The 25,037-nt window shown below is 55.4% G+C and overlaps 2 protein-coding genes across 5 annotated transcripts in view; both read right to left on the reverse strand.

Moving 5' to 3' along the window:
• The window catches only part of LOC104144965 (unconventional myosin-X-like), a 99,718-nt gene extending 99,343 nt beyond the window's left edge, over positions 1-375 (reverse strand). For both annotated transcript variants that reach the window (XM_068948809.1, XM_068948807.1), the window contains exon 1: positions 236-375. In XM_068948809.1, the coding sequence (XP_068804910.1) occupies positions 236-256 (21 nt within the window). In that variant the 5' untranslated portion in view covers positions 257-375. The remainder of the gene's footprint in view (positions 1-235) is intronic.
• A 12,483-nt stretch (positions 376-12,858) lies between these two features.
• SLC4A3 (solute carrier family 4 member 3) overlaps positions 12,859-25,037 on the reverse strand; it is a 38,083-nt gene continuing 25,904 nt past the window's right edge. For 2 of the 3 annotated variants that reach the window (XM_068948811.1, XM_068948810.1), the window contains exons 13-23: positions 23,387-23,600; positions 22,853-23,074; positions 22,302-22,450; positions 20,758-20,952; positions 20,106-20,312; positions 19,269-19,358; positions 17,496-17,662; positions 16,828-17,081; positions 16,315-16,484; positions 15,674-15,847; positions 12,859-14,891 (exon numbers count right to left, since the gene is read on the reverse strand). In XM_068948811.1, the coding sequence (XP_068804912.1) occupies positions 14,814-14,891; positions 15,674-15,847; positions 16,315-16,484; positions 16,828-17,081; positions 17,496-17,662; positions 19,269-19,358; positions 20,106-20,312; positions 20,758-20,952; positions 22,302-22,450; positions 22,853-23,074; positions 23,387-23,600 (1,920 nt within the window). In that variant the 3' untranslated portion in view covers positions 12,859-14,813. The remainder of the gene's footprint in view (positions 14,892-15,673; positions 15,848-16,314; positions 16,485-16,827; positions 17,082-17,495; positions 17,663-19,268; positions 19,359-20,105; positions 20,313-20,757; positions 20,953-22,301; positions 22,451-22,852; positions 23,075-23,386; positions 23,601-25,037) is intronic. The other variant, XM_068948812.1, reaches the window with a different exon arrangement.

Raw genomic sequence — 25,037 nt, forward strand, 5'->3', positions numbered from 1 at the left:
CGGGCGAGCAGAGGTGCCTGCAGAGGCGCGGGGCGCGGAGACGTGCCACGGGCACCGCTGCCCGCCAGCACACCCCAGGGATGCCTCGGGGCTGCGGCGACCCGCTCCCGCCGGTCCCACCCCCACCTCACCGGGCCCCACCACCGCGGGGCCCCGGCCCAGGCTGTCCGGGCAGGGGGCGAGCAGCCGGGTGCCGGTAGCGGGACCGGTGCCCTCCAGCCCCGCCGCTCCCTACCTGGCGGAGAGAGGCGTCCATCGGCGGGTCTCGCCCGGCGGGCAGGGCTGCTGGGGCGCCTCTCAGGGCCGCATCGCCGGGCAGGGGCAGGGGCGCAGCGGGCGCGGCGGCGGCGCTGGGAAGCAGCGGGACTGGGCGCGCACCGGGGCTGGGCTGCCGCAGGCGCGGCTCGCCGGCCCCGCGCCGCGCTGGCTCCGCCCTGCCGCCTCTCCGGGCCGCGGGGAGCGGCCGGGCCGCTCCGCCCCGCTGCGCCCCGCTCCGCCCCGCTGCGCGCCGCTGCGCGCCGGGGGCTGGGCGCGGGGCTCGGCCGCCGTTCCGCGGGGGGCCGCCCCTGCCCGGCGTCGGGCCGGCCCCGCGGTCGGTCGGTAATCTGGCGGATGACAGGCACAGCGCGGGCCTCGTCGTGGGGAGAGAGAGGGTCCTGCCGAGCGGGCGGGGTGAGACACCCCCCCCCCCCGCATTTCGCTCGGAAAAGGGGTGTCCTCGCCGCGTGCGGTACGGTAGTGCAGAAGAAGCGGACGGGCGCAAAGAAAGGGAAGAGCGGCAAATTGTCCGTGGGCTGTACGGACCAAAGTGGGTCTGCTAGCTCACACGTGCTTCGACGTTCAGGAACAGAGGAGCTGGCTGGAGGCGCCAGCATCCCCGAGAGAGCAGCACTGAAAAGGTGATGGGGGTCCAGGAGATGCCAGCAGAGCCCAAGCTGCCAGTGCCACGCGCGGACGTGCAGCAGAGGAGAGAGACCTCCTCTGTGTACAGCAATAGCAGTCAAGCGCACGGTTTGGATGGACGGCTGACGTAGCCTGGAATAGCAAACACTTCACGTTCAGGGTCCCTTCAGCAGGCTGTTACAGCACAATGTAAGTGAGCGAGACCATTAACAGGCACACTGACAGCACTTCAAAATTGTATCTCTGAGATCTGGAAAACCTGGCATAGAGCAAGAGACTGGGTGAAGTTTGTCAAAAAAACACGTAGCCAGATCACAGTCTACAAGTACCTACATGGGAGGTGGGGGGATTTCTTGCAGTAGGAGCTGCTTTATTCTGAAGGAAAGAAAGAAGGAGCTCTAAAAAAGGGGGAAAAAAAGACTATAAATAAATAAATAAATAAATAAATTTGGTGAACAATGAGCTTTTTGAACTACTTAAAAGACAAAGAGGATTCTAAGTATTTTGTCCAGCCTCTGCCACAAGACAGTCACACCTAGGTCACTGCAACAGATGTCCAACCTATGCTGACCACCCCACCAGCCTCCTACAGGCTCACTATCCAGACCTTTTGGGAAGTTTTTGTAATTTCTGAGTCCCTGTCAGAGTGTCCTTTCATTCTGATATCAACTCACTGAGAACTATCCTGTGCACAGTTATCCAGCCTCTTTTGTACTTGCCCCGGATTAGCTTAATCTACACCACTTTCCCTGTCTTATGACAGCATCAAGCAAGACAGTGCCAGAAGCCTAGCTACAGTCATTATCTCACATCTAATACTTCCATCCTATCCATAAGGTGAATTACCCTGTTAGCAAAGGGCATTAGATCAACTCAGCACTGATTTGACAGACCCCTCCTCAGCCACACATTTATCATTAGGCTGTTTCTGTCACTGCTTTGACTGGAAAGGTGGAGGAGAAGTTACCAGAGGCGCTGAGCACTGCACCCTCTTGGAGTGTCACCCTCTGGTGTCACTTTGGTCTGTCAGAGTAGTTCATGGCAGGGCATCAGGGACCATGCTGATGGGCAGTAAGGGTCTTGGGGAGGGGAGTCTTGGGAACCTTTCAGCTACGTCTCAGGTTTGGGGTTCTGGCTGGCCAGTATGGCAGCTCCAGCTGGCATGCATGGTCCTTCTGTCATCACCCCACTCACTTCCCAGCAGGAACAATATCAGCCATCCTGTTATGAGGGAAGAGGGGTGGCTTATCCTCTTCTGTCACTGGGGTTTATTTCTCACCTGCTGCCAGCAACACCCTTATTCAGGAGGTTCACCTCCAACATCCACCAATGCGCCTCCCTAGGTTGCCAGCAGCCAACCTTCTCCCAGCAAACAGGGCAGTTCCTCCTCTGTTATTGCTACTTCTGCAGACCTTTCTGGGTGTCTAGCTTCTTCCTCTTGCATAGTCATCAAGGAGCTGTGGAGCTCCTCACAGCCATGGGAAAGCTGAGGAGCACACATCTCCTCTACCTCCTCTGTGTACCTGTCAAGGGTCTCCATCAGCAGGCATCTCCGGCACTACATGTTATCCCCTCTTGGACTTCCCTGAGCGGCTTTACACCCACGGGGCGGTTCTCCATCTAGACATGACCCTCACAGCTGCATGTCAAAGGAGCTCTGACAATGAGACAAAATGGCAAGCTAGCAGCAAACCTGTTTCTTAGCAAACTCACCAAACAACCCAAACTCACTCATCATGAGCTCATGGACTTCCCTTTATTTCTCAGGCCAAGTTCCTTGTGAGCTCCCTTTCCTTTCATGTTCATCAGCTCCCAAAGAGTGTGCAAGGGTGTGTTTCCTTACCCGCTATGGAAAAAAATCGTAAGTCCATAACGTTTGTTGTTTTCAGCACAGTAACAGTGATGCAATGTATGTATTGCTGGGCTGTAATGGAGCAGCCACTGCCACAGCTTGAGCAGCCCTCCATGGATCTCTGAGGCAGCAGGCTAATGGTGGTCGGAAAGCCCAATATGGGGTAAGGACTCTACCTTTTAAAATACAAGATCTTTAGTATTAGCTACTGTCTGACTGAAACCTTCTAAGGAGCAATAAGGTGGCTTGACCTGGTCCTTAGAGCAAAGTAGCTTCCCAAAATGTCCAGGCGATGAACATTAGATTCTCCAGGTGCAGCAGCAGCACCTAACACTGCAGGCCCTGCGCTTTGTCAGCGTGGTAGGAAATGTGGTGAGGATTTTGATAAGAAACTTATCTTGATAAGAAACTCTGCTCCTTTCTGTTACTGGATGAAATCATTAGCGCTACAGTCATACAGCCCATCTGGAATTCAGGATGTCTGAACTGTCACGTAACTGTTCAGGTGCTGCTCAGCAGGAAGGGGTAGATGTGACCATCTGTTTATCCCCAGCTTTCATGAGCAGCCACGTGCTAACTCTCCATCACTGAGACTTGCCAGCCTCCTGGACGCTGCCCTCACTGCGTCACACACGCAGAGCCAGCGCGGAGGAGACGGGGTGAGGCATGTGTGCCGTGCTTCTCTCCTTGGCCAGGCTGAGATGTCACCTCTGACAGCTCAGGGGCTGGCTGCCACATCAGCCGCATGATGAACTCGAAGCAGACGGCTGGCATGGGCCCTGCTGCGTGAGATAGACCCGAGACCCCTGCCCAGCCCGTCAGCCTCCCGCTCGCCCACCCCTGCGCCCCGCGCTGGGCCGCCTCTATCCCCGGAGCCCGATGCTGCGTGTTTAGTAACAACCCCACAACTCGACGAGCTCCCAGCCCTCCTGCCAGCCCAGCTAAACATGACACATCAAGCAGGATCCCAAAGCTGTCCTCTTGGTCAAAATTAAAGCAAACTGGCCCATCAGCAGAGAGCTGGACCATGGCGGAGGAGAGCCGGGGCTGGCGGGTGTCGGGGAGGTGTCCGGGCGATGAGCTACAAACTTTATCTTTGAAAGGGAGCAGATCCTCCGGGGCTGCTGGCAGCCATGCCCCGCACCCAGCCATGGCAGCAGAGGCAGCAGACGGTGAGTCAGCTTCCTGCTGCGCTTCCCACCCGGAGGGACGGCTGGCGGGAGGCTGGCAGGAACACGCAGAGGCAGGAATTCCTCCAGGACAGGAGACAATATCCTGATTTCCTCCACCACGGGCCTGGCACACGGCTGGGAGGCAGGCAGGCCTCCGCCACAGGAGGTGAGCATCTGGCAGGTCCATGTGCCCTCAGCCTGCCTGGGACACCTCGGCTGCGGGTCCCACTCCCCGACAGCTTGCTGTGCTTGCAAGCGTCCAGCCAGGCTGGGTAAGGCATACGGTCCGGATTCGAGCAGCAGCCTGGGAAACCTGCAGAGCTGGGGCTGCTTTTGTGCTCGGCAACTGCCAAAAATGAAGTGCATCCCCTTGCGGGGGCCTGCCTGGCCCCGCCGTGCGGAGAGGCACATGTGAACAGAGGGCCGGACACTGAGGCGCTCTCCTGCTGCAGGCTGCACGCAAGCAACGGGAGGGGGACACGCACCAGGGCATGCGCTGTCCCCACAGCCCTGGCACCTTCCCAGCTCCAGTTTCACAACTGCTTGAAATCAACTTAAATGACGGCTTTTGAAAAGGGCAGTTCCTCCCTTCTCCCTTCCCCAGGCCCCTGGTGAGCCAGGCCATGGATTAGACCCAGGCATGGTCCACCCTGGCCAGCTGAGGGTTCAGACTGCCTGAACTCAGGCACGAAAGTGTGGATTTTTCTCGCAAAGAGAAAGGTCACAGGGAAAACTGCAGATGCCTGCCTCCCGGAGAGCTGCAGGCAGGCGGGGAAGCGCTCCTCTCCTCCTGGTAGGGGAATTAGTCCCCCCACCCTCTGTGTCCTGCCCGCGGGAGGTACTTGCACACCTAGCGAGGGTCAGTGCTGCATGTCCACCTTGTACTTACATACCATTGCCTGTGCAGGGTACTGGGCTCCAACAATAGCTTTAATCTATATTTTCCAGCCAGTGACCCTTAGTTCCCAGACACATATAAAGCTGCTCCCACCCAGGACAGTGTCCCCACGGTCCAGATTGGCCTCTCCCCTTCCTGCCGTGCTGCTAACAAGCTAGCCCTGTCCTCTGCAAGGTGAGGGCGGCAGCGATCAAAGCTGCACTGAAACTCTCCCTGCCCGGGGCACAAGGGCTACTCTGAGGCTCCATGGCAGGAATTAGCACAGGCTCCTTGGGGACAGGATCATGTTCGTACCAGATGTGTCCCTTCTCCAGAGGAATGTGATTAAGGCTGCCTGGAGAGGCTTTCGCAGGGTAACATCAAGCACTGCAACACCTGCTCCCCCTGAGAGCACGAGCAGCGCTTCTGCTGCTCCCAGCGGACCTGGGGACCGAGAGCCCCAAGAGAACCGCCCAGGAGCCCTCCTTGCAAGGGGGACACTTGAGGTCGGGCATTTCTGGGTCCTGGGCACCCTGCTGCTCCCGTCTCATCTCAGCCACTGGTATCAGTGAGCCCTTCTCGCTGCAATGCACTGAGTGCTACCACTGCATACAACAGAGCTCATGACAAGGGTGGTTGCACCCCTGCTTAGTTTGATTACAGGAAGAAAAGCTTTTTATCCCATCCAGGCACAGGAATGCCCCCCAGGGCTTCTCTTTTTCCATAGGTCAGGAAAACAGGATGTCTTCTTCATTTTTAATCTGAGCACAAGAGCAGAGAGCTGGAGCAGAAGGACCCAGAGGACAGACACTGGGAACATCCATCCTCCTGTTACCATGGGCCATCCCTTGGACTCTGAGACATCTTCCCTAGCTACATCATGGAAAAGCTTCCTGGGGCCAGCATTAGCTGCAACTTTCTACCACTCCCATGCTGGACAGACCCAATCCATAGTCAGATATTTCCAGTTTGCTCTCTCTGCAGATGGAGGCTGTGCTCTTTTTCTCCCAGGCCAGTCCTTCCCCCTCGTCCCTGCCATATCCTAGGACATAGTTCCAGTTTCCAGCAGTGACTCGCTGAGGGTCCATGCCACAGCTTCCTTGGTGCAGGTTTGCTTGGGGCTCCTGGTGCAAGGTTGCTTGGGGCTAAAACATACTCGTGTGTCTTTTACAATTTGGTCATGAGAAATGCAGTCCTGGCGGCAAGTTCCTTGAAAAAGAGAGCTGGGCTGCACAAGGCTCTGATTGCAGTAGGAACATGCAGGGATGAGGCCAGCCAAGCACATCCACCTAATTTCCTCTCCTATTAAGTCTGCCCTGCTTTTGTTTGACCCAGACTGAGCCTTGCTATTAATGGTGTGATACTGGGGAGGTCACAGATGGCTGTGTTACAAACAGCCTTACAGATTCTGCTTAACTGAGTGTGTAAGCAGAGCTTTGCTCACGGATACCATTACTGCGGGATTCATGCTTTAGAAAGTGTGTCAGCCAGCTGTGGAGCAGCCGTTTCACAGACTAGGTTGTTTCACCAGACACGAAGAGCTCTCTGTCTTTGTCTGGCTGCACGATAAACCCAGGCAAGCAAGGAGGTTAGACAGTGTCATATCACTACCCCTGCCAATGGCCAGGATTTGCTGACTAGCCGACCTGGTGCCGATAGTCTGAGCTCCCAACATTTCCTCTTCCTGATATCTCTTCTGCAGTTTCAGCTTGCAAAAGCATGTCTCCGCTAAAGGAGAGCATGCGTCTCCTCCCTGCGCACCCCACACTTTCTCTTCAGCATCTGCAGCTGGAACAATGCCGATCCTGCCCTGCTCTGGCGGAAGTGTCCCTTTTAAGTCCCCACGAGGCCAATGTGCAACACCGGCTTACTGACCGTAAGCAAGGCCGGGCAGTATGCGAATGGCTGCCCCAACCCCTTCCCTTCCTCTGCATAAACCCGGCATGCTGGCTCCAGCCTCCCTCTTTCGAAGGGAGGGAAGCCGCCTCTTTTCTGCCAGTACTCCCAGTTTCAAGGTCCACTTCAGGGCCAAAAAGCGAGCACAACTCAGGTTCAGAGCAGCAGGAAACAGCCTCCTGCCTCTGGCCATTTGCCCTCCCCGAAGAAGAAAGCCTGTCACAGTCCCAAACAGCACACCAGGAGCTGGCCAGCTTCCTCCCAGCTCCCCCCAGCCTCTCCCATCTCTCGTGTGACCTTACTGTACCCTATGTGCTGGGGGAGGCGTGAGCACCCCATCCTCCACGGATGTCGGGTGATGGATGAAGGCAACATCCAGCTGGGCTCCTGCAGCAGCAGCCACAAGGTACCCCTTCTCTGCAGGAGTCACAACAGGGGAATTATTCTCCCCTCCTGCTCAGCAACAAGATCAAACCTAGCAGCTCATAGGCAAGGAGGTCAAGGAGGATGTGACACAGGCAATGGGGGATGCTGTACCTCCCTGGTGCCCTGAGCTTATCTATGCTCCAGCTCCACATCTGATGCCCCTTTCTGCTTTGTTGTGCTCAGAGGGAGGCAGGACACCCTGCTGGGTGCCAGCCTAACTCCCTGCTGCTCCCTGGAGGGGAAAAGTTTCTGTAGTGACAATTTAGAGCTCAGACTGAGCCTGCATTGGTGAAACGCCGTCCCCAGCCAGCCTTACAGCTTGCAATGAAGTCAGCCTTGCCTCTCTCTGCAGGGAAACTTGTGTGAGCCACCTCTGCCATCCCCGAGGCGAGGAAACGCAGACTCTATCAGCACCATGGCTCCTTCAGCATGCCACCCCTTGTGCCGTGACCTGGTGGGTGCTGGGGCAATGAGGGCCCAAGGGGCTGGCAGCCTTGCAGGCACCCTAAGGTCTCACCTGGCTTGTGTGATTCAGCTGCTCAGAGTGATGCAGCAGCTAATGGGTAGCTGCCCCCCAAAAAAACATGTACCTGGGCAGGAGGATTTTGCACAGGCCACAGGAGTGACCTGGCAATGTCCACAAGCAAAGATCTCCAGGCCTGAGGTTCCTGGCTCCCTCCCCAAGGAGTCCCAACACCAGGTACGAGGGGTGCAGACAGCCACAGCTGACTCCTTGAGTGAGCAGCACTTCCCTGCTGCCCGTGCTTAAACACAGTGCTCAGGGGCTCCCTCTCCCATGGACAACCAGGTGGAGGTAGAAGGGGAACCACTGGGGCCAGGCCTTTATTTCTAGAGATACTTCAGATACTTCTAACAGAAGATTTGCACCCACTGCCTTCTCAGTCGCTTGAGATTTCATTTAGTTCTTCTGAGGCACTTTTGGGACCTGTCCCAGCACAGGGCCCTCAGATGTGAAAGTCAGAGGGCTGAAAAGCTCTAAAAGGATGATGTACTGGGAGGGAACAATTTTTACCAGCGTGCAGGACAGGCCTTTGATTTCTAAGTGCAGGGCCACAACACAGTGCTGCAGATACCTAACAGCAAAAGGCCAAGGAACCTCTCTCTTTCCAAGGCCACACAGCCTTTTTTGGACAAATTCAGGGCCATGCACATGATCGCTCACTTGTATCGAAGAGTCACGTGAACCAAGCCTGTGTCCAGTGCCCAAGATTCAGGCACTGCTGCAAAAGAAGTGTCTCTTTCATAAAAATCCCTATGCAAGTGGAGAGGGGCTGGAGGAAGTTGTCTCTCTCCTGCTGGTTCTGTGGTGATGCCTGCAGGGCTGGCAACAGGCTTTGGGAAAGGCTGGCTCGGGTGCGTGCGAAGGACACGTCCAAACCTGCCGTTCCCATGGGGAGGACGGTTTGTGTCTGTGAGCGTGGAGGGCAGGTTCCTCCCCTCGCAGGCAGCAGGGCCCAGCTCAGCCCTCCTGGTGCCTTTCCTGGGGCTGGTGAGTTCCCGTTTTTTGAGCGAGGCAGAGGGGAGGTGGATGGAGGGAAGAAGGGGGCAGCATGCATGGGGCTGGCACAACAGCAGGGACATGCAAGGGCCCAGGGCAAACATTTTGGCAAGCTGCAGCCTCAACCAGAGCTCTCACAGACAGTATGCATCAGACATAAGGGCCTGCAGACTTCAGATGACATGTCTGGTTCATATAGGTATTTCAGAGCCTGGCATGGACTACAGCATGGTCTGGGCCCCTAAGGCTCTTGCCCAGTATCCCCGCAGTCCTGAGATGCCATCCATGCTTTCAGTATTGAGATTTGGAGTCCTGGGGACAAAATGTCACACTGCCAACTGAAGCTTGATGTAGGACTGAAGTTTAGATTAGGCCTGCTCTTCTCCACCTTCTGTGCCATGGTTAAGTCCATGAGCCATTTGCACTTATCCAAGGGTACCACTGAATTCAAGCCTGACCCCCAGCATCTGGGGCTGATATTTAGTCAGTCTCGGGGTGTCTCACACACAGATCTTCCCTCTCAGAACCAGCTCCACTTTCCCTAAAGGTGCCCACCTGGTGCACCACATTTTTAAACAAACTCGTTTGCAGATATTTGTGCGAGGAAGGGAAATGCAACCAAACTAGCACTCAACCAGCTGCAGCCCAGAGTGTGGGAAATGCTCAGTGCTGCTGGCATCTGGTATTTTTACCTGCTGCTCCAGGAGCAGGGCTGCAAAGCCAGTCCTGGTCAGGAAAAGGGAGGAAAGACTTTTCATCCACATTTATGAAATTTGAGTAACTAGAAAGCGCACAACATAGCCTAGCCAAGGAGATACAGCTATACAGGGAAAAGGGGAAACTTTGTCAGTGAGATCAGTTCTCAGTTTTGTCAAGCAAGTTGTCTTAGCCAGCATTTTTCTTAACATCCCAGCAGTACAGCCATGTGAATGAGTGCGAATGTTATCTCATTAGAAAGTAAATCACGGAGATGTGCCAGCCCCTCCCGGCTCCAGAGAATAAAAATAGCTTTAGAAGATGGTTTGAGCATACTTGAAGTCGGGAGGCAGAGACGGAAACCCAAATAGTTTGCCTAAACAAAATGGTTTAAAATACTATGGCTGATAGAGTCGGGAACCGACTTCCTATTTTTAGTTCTCCAGACAGGCAGTGCGGCTGCATACTTTTGCAAAGATAATCCTCTCATACACACGACAGCCATGGGCAAAGCTGCCAGATAGAGTGCAGCCCTGGTCATACGTCCAGGCAGCAGGAGAGAAATCACCCCCGGAGTGCCCCATCCTGGAGCATCTGCTCGGGCACCCTCTGGAGCTTGCGGCCAGTCTCGCACATGGCTCCCTGGGACTGCAGCTCCTCACCCCTCATCTACCCCTGCCTCGCACAGGCATTTCGTGGTCCGAAGTGCTCCTCCAGTGGGCTCCACTCTAGTCCTGCCACAGCGGGGGACTCTCCAGCAGACCTGCACTCAGCCTGCGTGCTGCACCCGGGCGAGACGTATTTTCTAGCACATCCACCAGATTTGGTGCCCAGGACAACGAAAGGCGAGCTCAGACCCGTTCTGCCACCGCGGTCGTCCATGGAGGCTCTCTACTCCATCCTCGAAGCGGAGATTGGTGCCTTTGTGGAGCACATGCAGCAATGTCGGCAGGGCTTCGACCTGGGCGCCCTTCACAGGGTGCTGCTGCTGGTGCTGCCGTGGAGCACCTCGGGGGAGCTGGAGAGCTGGGAGCACCTGCAGCGCCTCACTGAGCCCCATGCTGCCGAGAGCCCTGATGTGGCCAGTTATGTGGGCTGGCTGGCCTCCTACCTGCAGCACCTGCGCGCCTCAAAGGAGAGGTTTGATGCCAAGGTAGTGTTCCCGCTCTGCGAGAACCTCTACGTCCATGAGGAGCCAAGCGCTCTTGCTCTGCCACTGCCCCCACCAGGGCCCCCGGCCTCCATCCCCCGCCTGGCCACGCAGCTCTTTGCCACCAGGCGCCGCTGGGCCCTGCTGCTGCGGGGGGATGCCGTCCGCGAGGGCGTCTTCAGCCCCCAGAGCCTGCGTGACCTGCAAGGCTTTGCCGATGCGAGGCCCGTCCTCAAGGTCTTGAGGCTGGTCCCTGACATCTTCCACCAGAGCTTGGCTACGGCAGAGCTCGCCAGGCAGTGGATCCACCTGCATGGGAGCAGATATCACCTCCCCCCGCTACCGTCACCATTATGGCCACTGCCACGGCCACGGGCAGGCCAGCCGAGAGGGCCAGGCACAGCGGGGCCAGTTCCTGGTGCCTCACGGCCACTGCTGCCGTGCGGGAGGTCCCTTGGGCAGCCCGGCTCTTCCGCAGGCTTGCCTGACCCCTCCAGCCAGCTGCGGCCCCCCGGAGCACTGTGGGCCCGGCTGCAGGAGAGCCGGGAGGAGCTGCTGGCCCTGCTACGCCGCGTGGAGCGGGTGGGCGCCCTGCGTGCCCAAATCCGCAGTGTCACCCAGCGCATCCACGGCCTGCGGCTGCAGCTGCGAGACGGGGAGCCAGCGCCCGAGGCCGAGGACACGCCAGGACACCCAGGGATGGAGGAGCTGCAGCAGCGGCTGGAGCTGGAGGAGTACCACTGGGGCATCCTGCAGGCGGACTGGCTGCTGGAGCTGGAGGTCAGGCCCATCGTCATCCGGCACATTGACGAGGTAAGTGGCGCACGCTGGCTCTGCCCAGCCACTGGCCTGTGCTTGCCCCCCTCCGTCCTGGGGCAAGGACCACACCTCCGCGAGAGCGAGGGTCAGAGGGAGCACTGCCACATGCTGGGGCTTGGGGAGATACATGGGAAGGGCAGCCCATGAAGGCTTGGTGGAGACGTGTACCTTTGAGGACAAGCTAGGGCGAAAGGCCTTCTAATCCAAACCGATGGCTCTCAGGGCAGCCCTTTGCCTTCACGTGTGAGGAAGAAGGGCTGTGGTTGCAAGGAAGGCTGTGGGGAAGGGGCAAGGGAGTGTTTCACAAGGTGGTGGAGCAGCCAGTAGGGAGACTGCATAAATGCCCCCGCTGAGCCTGCATCTGACCATGCTGCAAGACCAGGAGCCAGGCACTGGTGCCGCCTCCTCTTTCATAGGTCCAGCAGCGCTGCTGGGACCTGGAGAGGATGCTGCAGGGCCAGGCGCTGGCTGCCCCGCTACAGGACTTGCCCAGAAGCGAGGCTACCACTGCCGCCCCTTCACCTGCAGTGTACACTACACCCGCTGCCAGCCCCAGGAGCAGGCAAGGACCCTGACTTCAAGGACAGGTGGACATCTACACCCAGCAGCAATGCGCCAGCACATGCACCGAGGCCGAGTGTGGCTGGAGGACATCTGACCCACCACCGCCTGGACTGGGAGCTGGCTTTCCTGCACCTGGGAACTGCCAGCAGGTCCCAGAGACATGGGCACACACAGGCATTAATGGAGAAGTCCGAGTGGGCAAGAGCGAGGAGGACACCCTTTGACTGCCCGCAGCTGCAAGGACAGCTGAGATGCTTGTCCTCCAACTCCCTCCGTGCTCCAGAGGAAGAAGCTCAGCACTGCTGATGATCAGCACTGTTTTGGGAAAACCTTTCCAAAAAACGATGCACCAAACAGCATCGCTTTTTCCCAGGAATGTCAGAGGATGGTCAGCCTGGACCATAGGGACAGATGCCTTGAGGAAAAAAACAAAGGAGGGAAAAAAAAAAAGAGAGAGACCTTCACTACCAGGATGTGGTCAGACAGCGATCTTCACAGATCAAGTTTTCCATCAGAGGGGCCTCCCTGGCAGGGTGCTAGGGCATGCCTGCTTGCTGTATGCCTGGTTTGGCTCGTGTCTGGGAAGAAAGCATGGAGGCAACCTGTACGTAATGAGACATTTCCTCTGTTCTCAGTCCTTGCTGCTGCTATCTACGAGCTCGGGTAAGGAGACAGGCACTGAACATGCTGCGTGGGGGCACATGCCTGTGCCATGTACATGGATGCACACAGGCATGAGTGAGTGTATGTATTTCTGGTTAAACATGGGGATCTTGGCCTTGACCTGCATCTCCAGCAGCCAGCACGGGGTCTCCTGTTCCTGCAGGTAGCAAAGCAGGCTATTTGGGGATGGCAGACAGTCTACCTCAGTGCTAACAGTGGGCACCCAAGTCCCTAATGACTAACGTGGTAGCACCCACTCCAGCTGGGTTTTGTTCCCCCTGCTGGCTGCCGAATTCCCAGGGAAGTAGAGCCAGACATCTGTTCCTGTGAAGGGTTTATTGATGTAGCTGTTTCCACTACAGTCAGAGGGGTCACAATGCACAGCGAAAACAGGCCTCCTACACTACACAGGGAGGACAGGACACACACGGCCACAGACACACAGAGACATTTGTCTCTCAGCCCTGGGCACTGCGGGTGGGCCAGGCGGTGGGGCAGGAACCTGCTGCTGGAGGAGTTTTTCCTCTCTGGCGGGATATTTCTGCAGCCTCCTGGGGGAAGTGTTGGACTCTCCCAGTAACGAAAGCACCCACCTTCTCCTGCAGGAACCACGGTGATAAACAGGAGCCAGGACACTGGCTTGTCCAAAATCCAATGGCCAGTCCGTGGTGGAGCAAGCGTCCCAGCCTTCTCCCCAAGGCCACTCCAGCTCCTACGGCAGGGAGAGGCTGGGCCCCATCTCCTCTGACGCTACCCTCAAAGCTGCCGATGAACCAGAGCTGTTAGCTGCAGCCATGTTTCCCTTAGCCCCTGGAGCAAGGGCACTGGTAATGGTTTCCTCAGCTGGACCAGAGGGGCTTCAGGGGAGGTGGGCTCTGAATGGAGGCTGCCACTGGCGTAACCTCAGAGACAGATGCGTGGCCTGCCTGGTGGAAAGCTCAGAGCTGCCCGGAGGTTACCAGGGCCTGAGTGCTGGACATGCTGGCTCTTACTCATCTCCAATTAGTGGGTGCCCCTGGCCACAGAAGGTGATCCCAGCATGTGAGCAGACATGGGGCCAGGGGTTTCAGTGACCTCACTGCAGGGAACCAGACCCAGTGAGTCCCTGCAAAGGGAAGAGGAGGGGACCCAAAGGACTGCTCTCTGCTCCAGCACTAAATCTCTTGTATAGCCTCACATATGTGATTTGTTCTGTGAGACAGGAACCTGGGGATCAGGAATTGGGACACAGCACTGTGACCAGATTTTACTCACCCCTCCTGCAACCTTTGTGAAGGTGCAGAATGGCACAGGACCCCTGTTAGTTGCTGCAAAAGGGCAGGTACCTGAGACTTCAGGATACCTGCTTGTCCCCAAGCCTCCTCTCCCTGAACTGTTTTCCTTTGGGAAGAGGGTCAGGAAAACTGGGAGGATGTGAGCAGCCTCTCCCATGCTGGACAAGACTGGAAACCCACCCTGTGGGAGCATGAGTGGGCAGATGAAGGCCTGGAGTACAGGGCCTGCAGAGTACCCTTCACCTGCCAGACGTCAGGGCCCAGCAAACGCTTGTCGCATCAGTGCCGGGGCAGCTGTGCTGCCAGGGAAGAGCACTGGTCTCTCCTTGCCCGTGTGCTGGGCATCTGGTGAGGGCTCAGAGGCAGTATCTCCTGGGGGGCCCCAGCCCCCTAACTCAGGCGGGTCCGTGGATGGCAGTCTGTGTGCAGCAGCCCCGTGGCCCATGAGCTGCGGCACAGGCCCAGCATGAGCACTCCTGGATGAGGGCAGAGGGAGTGGGAACAAGGCACCTGCCAGCTGAGCAAGAAGGCTGCTCTCGCTGCCCAGCCGCTAGCTGCCTGCAAGCATCCAGCCTGTCACTGTGACTGGTCAATGGCACATGGAGCTGGGACACCCAAGCTTTATGGTAGCAGGGTGGGACATAGTGGTACCAGCTGGCATGGCTCCCCTTCACCACCTGGCAGGCTGAACACAGGCTGCCACCAGCAGGAACTGGGCAGACCCCTGACCCATAGGCACTCCGGACCACACAGCATCTGGATGTGAGAAGCATCTCAGCTCACCAGGTCCAAGAGGAGAGAGACGCACAGCCTCTGCTGAGCGAGCGATGAGGCAGCCGAAGTCAGGGCTGCCTCTGGCAGGGCTATGGAACAGCCATTTGTTGGTCCAGGCAAGAGATCGCGTGACTCACGGCAAGTCCGACGCCATCTCCAGGTAAGTCCTTGGGAGGGACGAGCAGGTGTTAGCAGCCTGTCCCAAGAGAGGGGAGGGCAAGCCCCAGCTCACACAGGCATGTGCAGCTCGTTGTACTCGTCCCGGCCATCCTCGTCAAAGTTCGGCTCCGCATCCTCCGAGTCCAACTGGGGAGAGGCAGAGACCAGGCCTTGAAGGCCACAGCAGCCCCCAGAGCAGGGTCTGGAGCCCTGCACTGAGGGAATGGCGTGCCAGGAGCCAGGCACTATGCCTGACCTGGGAAGAGCAAAGATTTTGCTCTGTTTTGTGCCTTCCCCTCCCAACAGGCCCATTTTGCTGCCCCTCCACCCTCAATCATGCTTCCCCAGCCCGACGCCCTCTGCTATGGGTGCTCTTGTTCCTATCACTGGGGCTTTGGTCCAGCACAGCGACTCCTCTCTCCTCCCCTTGGGCACTCCCCACTTCTAGGTGCTGCTCCAGGCTGCTCTCCAGCAGGAGCCTGGGATGTCAGCAGCAGCTGAGGAGGCACCAGCACCCTGGCCCTGTGCTCAGGTGCTCCTGTGCCAAGCAGGCACTGGACCAACAGGCTCTGGTGTGCTGCTGGGCTGTCCTTGCTGATGCCTCAGCAGGGAAAAGGGTTATCTCCTGATGAAGCAGACACAAATGGGGAGGAAGATGGAAAAGGAATCCCTTATTCCAGGCCTCTGCTTAGCAGGATCCTCTGTGTCCTTTCCCTAGGCTGTCCATCCATCCCACATTGCAATCCCAGGGCTATGGGCTTCAACAAAGCCATAGGACCATCTACTGCTCTTAAACAAAGACCCTCAGAAAACAGCAGGGAGAGCCAAGGCCTTGCTGGCCCAGGCTCTCTTGGCCTTTCAGTCTCCCAGATCTCCTCAACCTCACTGCAACGTTGCAAGCAAGACCATGGGGACAGATATCTGCTTACGGCTTTGAGCTCCCTGTCGTGGAAGAAGCGGGGCAGCACAAAGCGTCGCAGTGGCACTGTCATGATCAGGACAAATGGGAAGGCCAGGGATGCCACTGTAGATTTCACCACCCAGAGCAGCACAATGCAGGCCAGTTGGATGCAGGTGAAGAGATTCATTCTCCACGTCTTCACCTAGGGAGATAAATCCACTCTTAAGTACACATTACCCTCCCGTACAGGTTAACAAAGACCCAACCTGGCAACCCATAACCCTTCTGCATAGTATAGTAAGGTAAGCCAACTCTGCGCTGAGCACTTTGCCTGTCTGGTCACTACAGCAAGGCAGTACTTTACAACGAACCAGCCTGTGAAACCTAGCAGCATATCCATCTGGGAGTGTAGCATCCCTGCAACCAGCCAGCTAATGCATTACTCCTATAAAGAGTCTGTCCATGCAATATCTTTGCATGTGCAGCCTGTCAATACACTATTCTAGTCTCGTATCAGCTTTGTGCATGGCCTGCACTATCTCTTGGCACAGCTCAGCAGTATACCACCCCTCCATGTCACCCAGCCAAGCATCACCCAAGCAATACACCACTCTCCATAACCTGCCTTTTCTTCCTCTGCTCCTCATTACCCAGTGCCCCACTACTCACCTTAACAACATAGATGTGGTCAGGGTGGTGCTTGGATGGCATGAAGATCAGAAGCAGTCGCTCATAGAGCTGGATGCCAGTGAGAGACGTAACCCCCATGTAGAGGAAGATCCCGAAGAGCACAGCCAACGGGATCTGCCGCAGCATATTCCCCATCACAATGGACAGGCCTGCACAGACAGCGTTCAGGGTACAGCACAATCCACGCCAGCCTCCTCTGCACTGGTACCCAACCTCCAGCCCTTTCCTGTCTCCTCTGTCTATCTATCCCACGGCACAGGGGAAAACAAATTCAGGAGTAGTCTAGCTAGAGTGGTTGGGAAGAAGGATTGACCCTGGAGACAAGTTACTGAACGCTGTCGGAGGGGAGCTGGTGTGAGGTGTAGGTGGGGAAGAACAGCAGCGAGAAGGCAGCATAGGCTGGCCCTAACGGGCAGGGACACCACTAGGTCTGCACTCCCAGTTGTGAGCCCTGAGCTCCCATATCACTCCTTCACCCAAGCAGAGGCTCACCGACGAGGGCAGCAATAAGCACTCCTGTCACACGCTGCTCCTTCACCTCCTCGATCTTGGGCTTCTCCCCCGGTGCAATGGCCTTGCTCATGACCGTCAGGGCGTTGACATGGGTGACGGAGCGCACAGTTGCCGCAGTCAGCCAAGGCAGCCCAAAAAGTGCGCAAAGCCCCCCCATAGTGCCGATGAGCAGCAAGTCCAGGTGGAAGCCAGAGCCTTTCAGCAGCTTCCTTTCCTTCTTGCTCACAATCAGGCTGGGAGGAAAAAGTGCCTGGGTCAGTGCGAGCTCCAGCCTGGGTCACAGCATGCACCCACTGTCTGTGGCCCAGGGACAGCACGGTGACAGGGGACAATGTTCACTCCCTGGACAGGGCACATGTGAGGACAACACGGAGATGACTAGGGAGAGGGATGGCAGCTGCTGATCTCAGATTACAGGTTTCCTCCTGTGCTTGGCTGAGGCAGGTCTCCACCATACTGTATCCCAGGAGGGGAGCCAAGAGATGCTGGGAGAACCCAAGAAAGCGCAGCCTGAAATTGCCAGGATCCTGCCCTCGTTGTCCTACTGGGATGCCAGGCCCGTCTCTGCACCAGTGGCAGCAGCACCCACCCTGACCTTGCCTGCCCGGAGGCCAGTGACAATTGGAGTTGGCAGGGGAGGTACTCACGTAGTGATCTGCGTCTCCATGAAGATAAGAATGAAGACCAGGAGGGCAGGGATGGCAGAAGCAAACATCATCCACATTGGAAAGGTCCCGCTGCTGCCCATGGGGTGAATGAACCAGCCACGCTTGTGAGGAGATGTGACGGACAGGCCAGATGGGACATTCAGCTTCTGGTGGTGTAGCCACAAAACCCAGTAATTATTCATCAATATGCACGTGCCCACCGCCCCACACAGCTCAAGCCCAGATCGTGGTCTCCCTGGTCTGAAGGCCTCAGATGACGGGATAGCTGCTCTTGCCAGAGCTGCACTTTCTCATGCATAATCCCTTTCAATGTTTTTTTAAAAAAACAAAAACCAAAAAACCCCCAAATCACATGTTCCCTGTTTCTAAGATGAGCTGTTCTCATTTCCTCTTTCAGCTACTGGAATTCACTTTGTTTTTGTCCAAGAGACTGAGGAAATATCTTCCCTGAGAAACCTTGTCACCATGTCAGTACTTACAGACTATGGTTAAAATACTTCTTGACCTCTGCTTGGACAAACCAAGTGTCCTGAACAGCCTACTCTTCTCTGAGATGGTTTTCCAGAAAACATTTCCAGAAAACAAGACATTTTTCGATATTGTTTTGGGAGTGTGGATCCCAGAACCAGGCACATTCTCTAGAAATGATCTCACTCTTATCATGTTCAGAGAGAATATCATGTTTGTGCTCCCATCAGAGACCACACAGACTCCCAGCGGCGCACGGTCCTGACCCTGCGTTCACTACCATTTAAACTCCTGGCCCTGCACAGCTCTACTGCAGTTCTTGCTATCTGTTTGCGTGAGTACTGCAGTGACAGTTTATGATTTGCATTTATGTTAATCAACATAAGTATGAATAATATTCCTGGAATGCTTGTACTTGAGCTAAGCTCTGTAGCAAAGTACTGTTTTCTCAGAAAGTTTGGCACATATGCTGAGTAAATACCAAAATGATAATGCTGCTGCTATTAAGTGTAGAAGTGCATGAAAAGGATGTAGTAGAGCGTTTGATTTTACTAAATTCTGATAAAACCACACATTGCATTGAGATTTACGTGAACAAAAATACATTTGTATTCTGCTAAACCTTGGACTGTCTTGACAAAAAGATTGCCTGTTGAACAAAAAAATACCTTTCACCCTCTCCCCAGTGTTAGCTGCAAGAAATACCAAAACTGAAAGATGTAAGTATGTACCTAATAAAAAAGAAAAAAAAGGAAACCTGTGAGATGGGTAGGTTCGATAACATTTAAGATTGTTCATAAACTAAGAAAGAAATCACCATGTTTGAGATAAAGCAATCAAAATGTTTAGTAGCCTATGTTCAAGGACAGTATAAATACTGAAGAAACTAAAAACATGACAGAGTACACCACTGAAACCTCTCCGTATGCCACCCCTTCAGTGTGAACAACAGAGGCTTATGTCTTGTTGATTGATAACAAGTTTTTATAGTTATAAACAGGAATTTAACTGCATTGAATCTCTTGGGTCCTCTAAAACCTACCAACAGCTGGAGTACTGTATCATGGGGACTCCAGTCCCTGTAGCTCTGGTCTCTGTCTCAAAAAGACCTTTGGCGCTTCCCTTCAGGGTGGGATGAGGGGAAACATCTCTGTGCTTGCTCTGCACCGTTATGACCGAAGAGGCAGGAAATACAAATCCCCAGTTGCACAAGAGCAGGCCACGGTGCAGCAGGGTCACCGGCTGTACTGGAGGAGAGGCCCTGAGGGCAGTGCTGACGCCTACCTGCGTGTACGTGTCCGTGATGGTGTAATCCACAAGCACCATGACTAGGATTGAGATGGGGATCCCAAAGTCTCCGATGATCCGCCGTGCCTGCAGAACAAATGCCTTCTGGTGGGAAGGGGAGCAGGGTGCCCAAGGCTGGCTACACAAACCTGCCCTGCTGAGGGAGCCTGGGACATGGTGAAGGGTCAGATGGGGCCAAAGGCTACTGCAAACCTGAGCGCTGCTAATGAGCGGGACAAGGCAGCCTAGCCTTGACCCACAGGGCTGCACACCTTGTTGCCCAGGTACACACAGCCTTCCAGCCACTCCGGAGTGACTGGCTGCTTGGTCCAACTGGTCCGTTCACTAGTCTAATTGCGTGGTGCTCCAAGTATTACACTAATGTCCTGCACGGACAGAGGTGTCAGAGAGAACAAGTTGCAACTTTTGCCTCCCATATTCCAGTTTAACAGCCAAAGGAGCTTTCTCAAGACCCAGGGGGCTTTTCAGCAGTCCTCACTGGAGCAGGAAAACACAGATTCATCAGCGGCACCCAGCTCTGCTCTGCAGCCTAGGTCAGGTTACCCACCCCTTATGCATGGCATTTCAGAGCTTGCTGGTGTTTCTTTGCGGGATGGTCCCTGAGGGTACCAGAATCTCATGGAGTAAAGCAATGCTCCAAGGTGCAGCTGAGATCATACAGGGCTGGCTAAGATATGAAGGAGACAGAGTACTACGTTCAGGTTCATTCATTCTGGTAATATACAAATGCTCTGGTGAACCAAGTCTGTAGCAAACAGCACTATTTGCTTGGCATAAAGGGTTCTTAATATCTGGGTCCGCAAAATCTCTCACCTTTCCTCCTAAGAAACGGCTGTTCTTGAACTTGCGCATGAAGAAGGCAATGAAGAAGGTGCCCAGCATGAGGATGAGGGAGAGGAGAGCTGTGTTAGGCTGCATCCTGATTCCCAGTGACATCGCATCTGCAGAGAGCATGCTGGTATTCAGGCTGCTCTGCACATTCGGTGGGTAAAACTTCAGTAGAGGATGTTCTGCAAACACCTGGACAGGTGAGAAAAGCAGTGGCACTGTCACCCCATGGAGGGGCAGGGGGCACTGTCACTACTAGGGGCAGGGGGATGCAAGGGTGTCCTGCTCTGCGGAGAGGTGAGGGTGGTAGATGGTAAGCCTAGGCCATCCCAGCATCCATCACCTCGCCTCACCACCTACCCAGCTGGACAGGGCTGGGGAGAGAAAAGTGGCCCCTCTTTAATGTCTCCTGCAGGAAGAGAAGGGGAGACAGATACTAGGGATTATGCCACCAGCCTCTGTGGTCGCACAGGGGCCAGCTGGGCTGGCGTGTAAGAGGCCAGCAAAGAATTGCTCTGCAGGACAGCTAGAAAAGCTGCGGCTATGCTGGCCTTGTTCCCCTGCTTCCTGTATGTTAAAGCAGCAGTTCCTGGGGGACCAAGAGACATGGCAGCCCATCTCTCTGGGGAAGGTTCACCTTGTACAGTTTGTAGAAGGTCTCATAGATGAAGATGAGGGAAATAAGGAAAGCAAAGATCTCCTGGGTGAAGGGCGAGATGTAGCGCACCAAGAAGCTTCCCTCAGCTGCCACGATAATGAAGATGAAGACGATGAGCCACAAACCAATCCACACTCTGCCTGTCAGATACTCAATGCCTTGTGTCTGGCAGAACTGAAATGGAAAGGGGAAAGGGTTACTCACGGGTCCTGTGGCTGCCTTCCTCATCTCCTCCCCACCGAGACCCCAGACTTTCCTGGAAAAAGGTGCAGGCATCCAGCACAGAGACCGTGAATTCAGGACTGGAGTCACAGGTAAAGTTACAGACTTTGCATTAACACCAGTCAGCTCACACCAAGCAGGTCTTTCGCTTTTCCAGGTTTTGTAACTACTTAGCCCACTCACTGCTCAAGCATGAATTATGCACCCCATCCCACCCTCATGGAGGTGTCATTACCCAAACACAGTTCTCTGCTGCTTCATGCAGTCAAAAGCACAAGCCAGTTCCCCCCACAGGAGAGGCTGAGAAGCCACAAACCACAGACATGCTTCACTCCACATCCCTTCCTTCATAGCCTTATTAGCCCCTCGCAGAGAGCAGACGTACACTCAGTACATGATGACTGGGCAAAGCAAACAACAGTCAGTGAGAAGTACCGTCACAGAATCACAGAATCGTTCAGGTTGGAAGGGACCTCTGGAGATCATCTAGTCCAACCTCCCTGCCCAAGCAGGGACCTCTAGAGCATATTGCTCACGGGAGAGCAAAGAAACCCCCCACAGTGCAATGGCATCACAAGCACCAAAATCTTTGTACCTCAAGCTGAAAATCTGACTGTAAGAAAAAAACATACTTTAAAAACCCAGAGATGCCAGCAGCAAGAAAAAGGGAGAAGGATTAAACCCACTGTGCTTGGACTTAAAGTGACACAGGGACGCTTTTAACAGTGGAGAGATTAGGCTGCTTGAGAAAGAAACATATCCAACCTGGCTGGCTAAGATGCCTCTGCATGCACCCTTGGGCTCATCTTGCCAGGTGAGCGTAATGCGCATGGGCCATCCCGAACGGGTAAGACGCTGAAGATTATTGAGTTCCCATACAAAGAAACTCGGGTACATATGAAGGTTGTGAAGCTGTTGACAAAGGAAGCCCCAAGAACAACAAAAAAAGATTGCAGAGCAGTATCTTAGGCTGCAGCTACAAGTACTTGTTGTGCCACGATGGGTGTAGCACAGGGCTGGGGGAAGAAGCTCCCCTCACAGTCAGCAGGTAAAGGATCACTGCCAAACCTCAACAGAGTCAACCCACAGGAGCCAGCAACAGCAGCCAGCAGTCCCTGCAGTGTGACCTGGAAAGCGTCAGCACAGACAGGGCCAACCCAGTTGAACTCAGGCCAGCCTGGCAGGCCCCAGGGAGTCTGCGACAACACAGTGACTTTGGTGACCCGAGAAACACAGGTAGCCCTCTCCAGTGGAGGCGTAGGGTGAGTGGGTGCAGAGCATGGCACACTGCTCACAAGTACCTTGTAAAAAGCTTCTTCAAACACCAGCAGGGGCCCTGAGAAGCCAATGACCAGGAGCGGCTGAGCTCCAAGCAGGGAGAATAGGATCCCTAAAACCGAGGTGGAGATTATCAGCTCTGAGACCCCCATGAGACCCTCTGTTTTCTCTCCTGGGAAAGAGAATAAGGTGTGAGTGTTATAGCCCGGACATAGGCATTGTCCCCACAGGCAGGCAGTCTGTAGATACAGCCCCACGCAGAGAAGGCAAATCGCTGTCCCAGGTCCCCCGTGAGGGAGCACAGAGAGCTCTGCTGAGAAGGCTCCCGGCACCCGCATCCAGCCCAGGACTCCTCCGGCTGGAACGGCACTGACTGCCTGGAGAGCACTCAGAGAGGAGCTGTGAACCAAGGCTGGAGAGGCCAAGCTGCGGGCAGGCGACAAGAGAGCCACCGACGCACGGGACTGCCGCTCTCCCCGAGCAAGCAGCGCCAAAGCCCACCCCAGCACAGGATCAAACAGACACAGCCAGTGTCCCGGCGTGCAAAGAGCAGACCAGAAAGCAGGCCCATTACCTAGGAGTCCCCCGAAGGTGATGGCAGGAGAGAGAGCAGCAAAGTAGATGAAGAGAACGGCTGCGAGACACTGGCTGTGCAAGGCATCTCTGATGTCACTGAGGTATTTGGGGTACCTGCGCTTTATGTCCCGAACCAGACCTCCAAAAAATATTCCGGTACGCTTCAAAGGGTCGTCCTCAACTTCCTCCTCTTCTTCCTCAGCTTTCACTTCACACAGCTCTAGAAGTGCACAGAGAGCAGGGCTTGAGTAAGGGAAGGCAGGGTTGTCCCTCTCCTCCGCACCCAATGGACACCTCTCTTCAGGGGCACTAATACAGCTGGCCCCTGCATCTGCACATCCCACCATCTCCCACCCGCCCTGCAGCTAGGGCTGCCCGTAGCTGCTGTCCTGCCTCCCTGTGGGCCCCGATGCTGCCCGCTGCGGGAGCCAGGACCTGCTCACCCTTCTGCCAGCCTTTGTGAGAGGAAGACCCACTGGGGCAGCCAGGGCACTAGGCACAAACTCATTTGCCCAAATGTGAGTGGAGAGACCTTTGGCTTCCTGGACAGCCCCCTCCTTCATGGACTTTTGCTCCCTCTCCTTCCTCTTCCTCAGCAGCAACTTCTGGAAGGTGGCAATAGATTTGAGCAAGTCTTTCCCCTCCACCTCCGACGGGGGGATGACAATGCTGCAGTCCAGAAATTCATTGATAGCATTGAGGAGGTCCTGACGGTCATCTGCCATGTATGCAGCCTCATGGAAGTGCTGAGGGGGACAGAGAAAGCAAGGAGAGAGAGGGAGAAGGCTCAGACCAGGACTGTACCCAGCTGTCTGCTGCCTGGAAACACAGTGCTCGCCGTACCCACAGTGGTCCCACGCTCCCCCAGCCACCACCTGCCCCATTGCTGCCACTCTGTGACACGCACTCCTGGATCCCTCCTCCCTGTCCTCCTATCCAGTGACCCACCTAATCCCACGTCCCTCCTCCCTTTCCAACCCATCCTTTCCAGTGATCCTCTTGCTCCTGCTTTTCTACTCCAGGTCCTACTGCTCCTGCCCAAGACGGCACTACCACAGCATATCTGCCAACAGCATGCTCCACTGGACCACAGGGATCTCACGGGACCTCTCTGCCTAACAAAGTCAGATCTCTGCTTCCCAGCTAGCTGGTGTCTCTCCTTCCCTAGGTTAGATGCTGTGCTTGCCCAGCCTGTGCCACTAGCTTCACTGGACCACAGACACAAAGGACTTCGGGGCTTCTCTGTCCCTGCAGCTCAGAATTAGGACTCTGCAAATGGCTGATGTTCTCCTAGTCTGGTCTTAGACCTTTTTGCCCAGAAGAATCTGTCATTGAGGGAGAAGCTGGGGAGCCCTAAAACACTGCAATCAAAGTGCCAGAATCAAGGCATGAAACATATGAGCAGGCAGCGGAAGAGGTTCTCCAGATACTTGGACGTAAAGATGTAAAACATGGGAGAGGGAGGGAACACAGGAATCTACAGCATGAGGGAAGCCACGCAAGGGAAAGCCAGGCAGAAAAGGGAAGATAACCCTGGCAGCGGGGTTAAGACAACAGGGAAGGACTCCAAGGAGACCACGAGGGGACAGCACTACTCTAGATAGTAAGAGAGGTGGCTGGCAAATGGGCAGAAGTGCTGCATTGCCTTCTGAAGGTGCCTGCAGTGAAAGGGCTGGAGGAAGATGAACAAGCAAACAGCCAGTGAAGCAGGTAAGGGACAGCTAAGATCTCCGCAGTACATAGACTCCCTGGAGCCGTAGCTTCAAACTGTAAGTGATACCATACTCTCTTCATGGCGCCAGCCATTGTGTAACCTTGCTACAGCCTGGGCTGGGGCAGTTGAGTCCCCCGTTCTAGCAAAAGAGTAGCAGAGGCTGAGATGAGCGAGATCAGCCCACAAAGGCAGCAATAAGCTGGAATATGGCACCTCACACTTTCTAGCTCAATATGTGGTCTCAGCTGAGCAGCTCCTGGGGAGGGATCTTTCAGTTAGGAGCCCTTGATGACCACTACCACCTGCTTTGCGTAGGCTTTTTAGTCCCCAGTTCAGGGAAAGTTCTGTGCTAGTGCCAGGGCAGATGGGTTTGTTACTTGGCTAATAGTTACATGGCTGCAGCCAAGATCCTGTGAACCTCTGATTCCCTCTTGTCCCACACGTATGCAGCAGATACTCAGATTGTCTT

This window comes from Struthio camelus, chromosome 6 (genome assembly GCF_040807025.1).
Source record: "Struthio camelus isolate bStrCam1 chromosome 6, bStrCam1.hap1, whole genome shotgun sequence".
Taxonomy (NCBI): domain Eukaryota; kingdom Metazoa; phylum Chordata; class Aves; order Struthioniformes; family Struthionidae; genus Struthio; species Struthio camelus.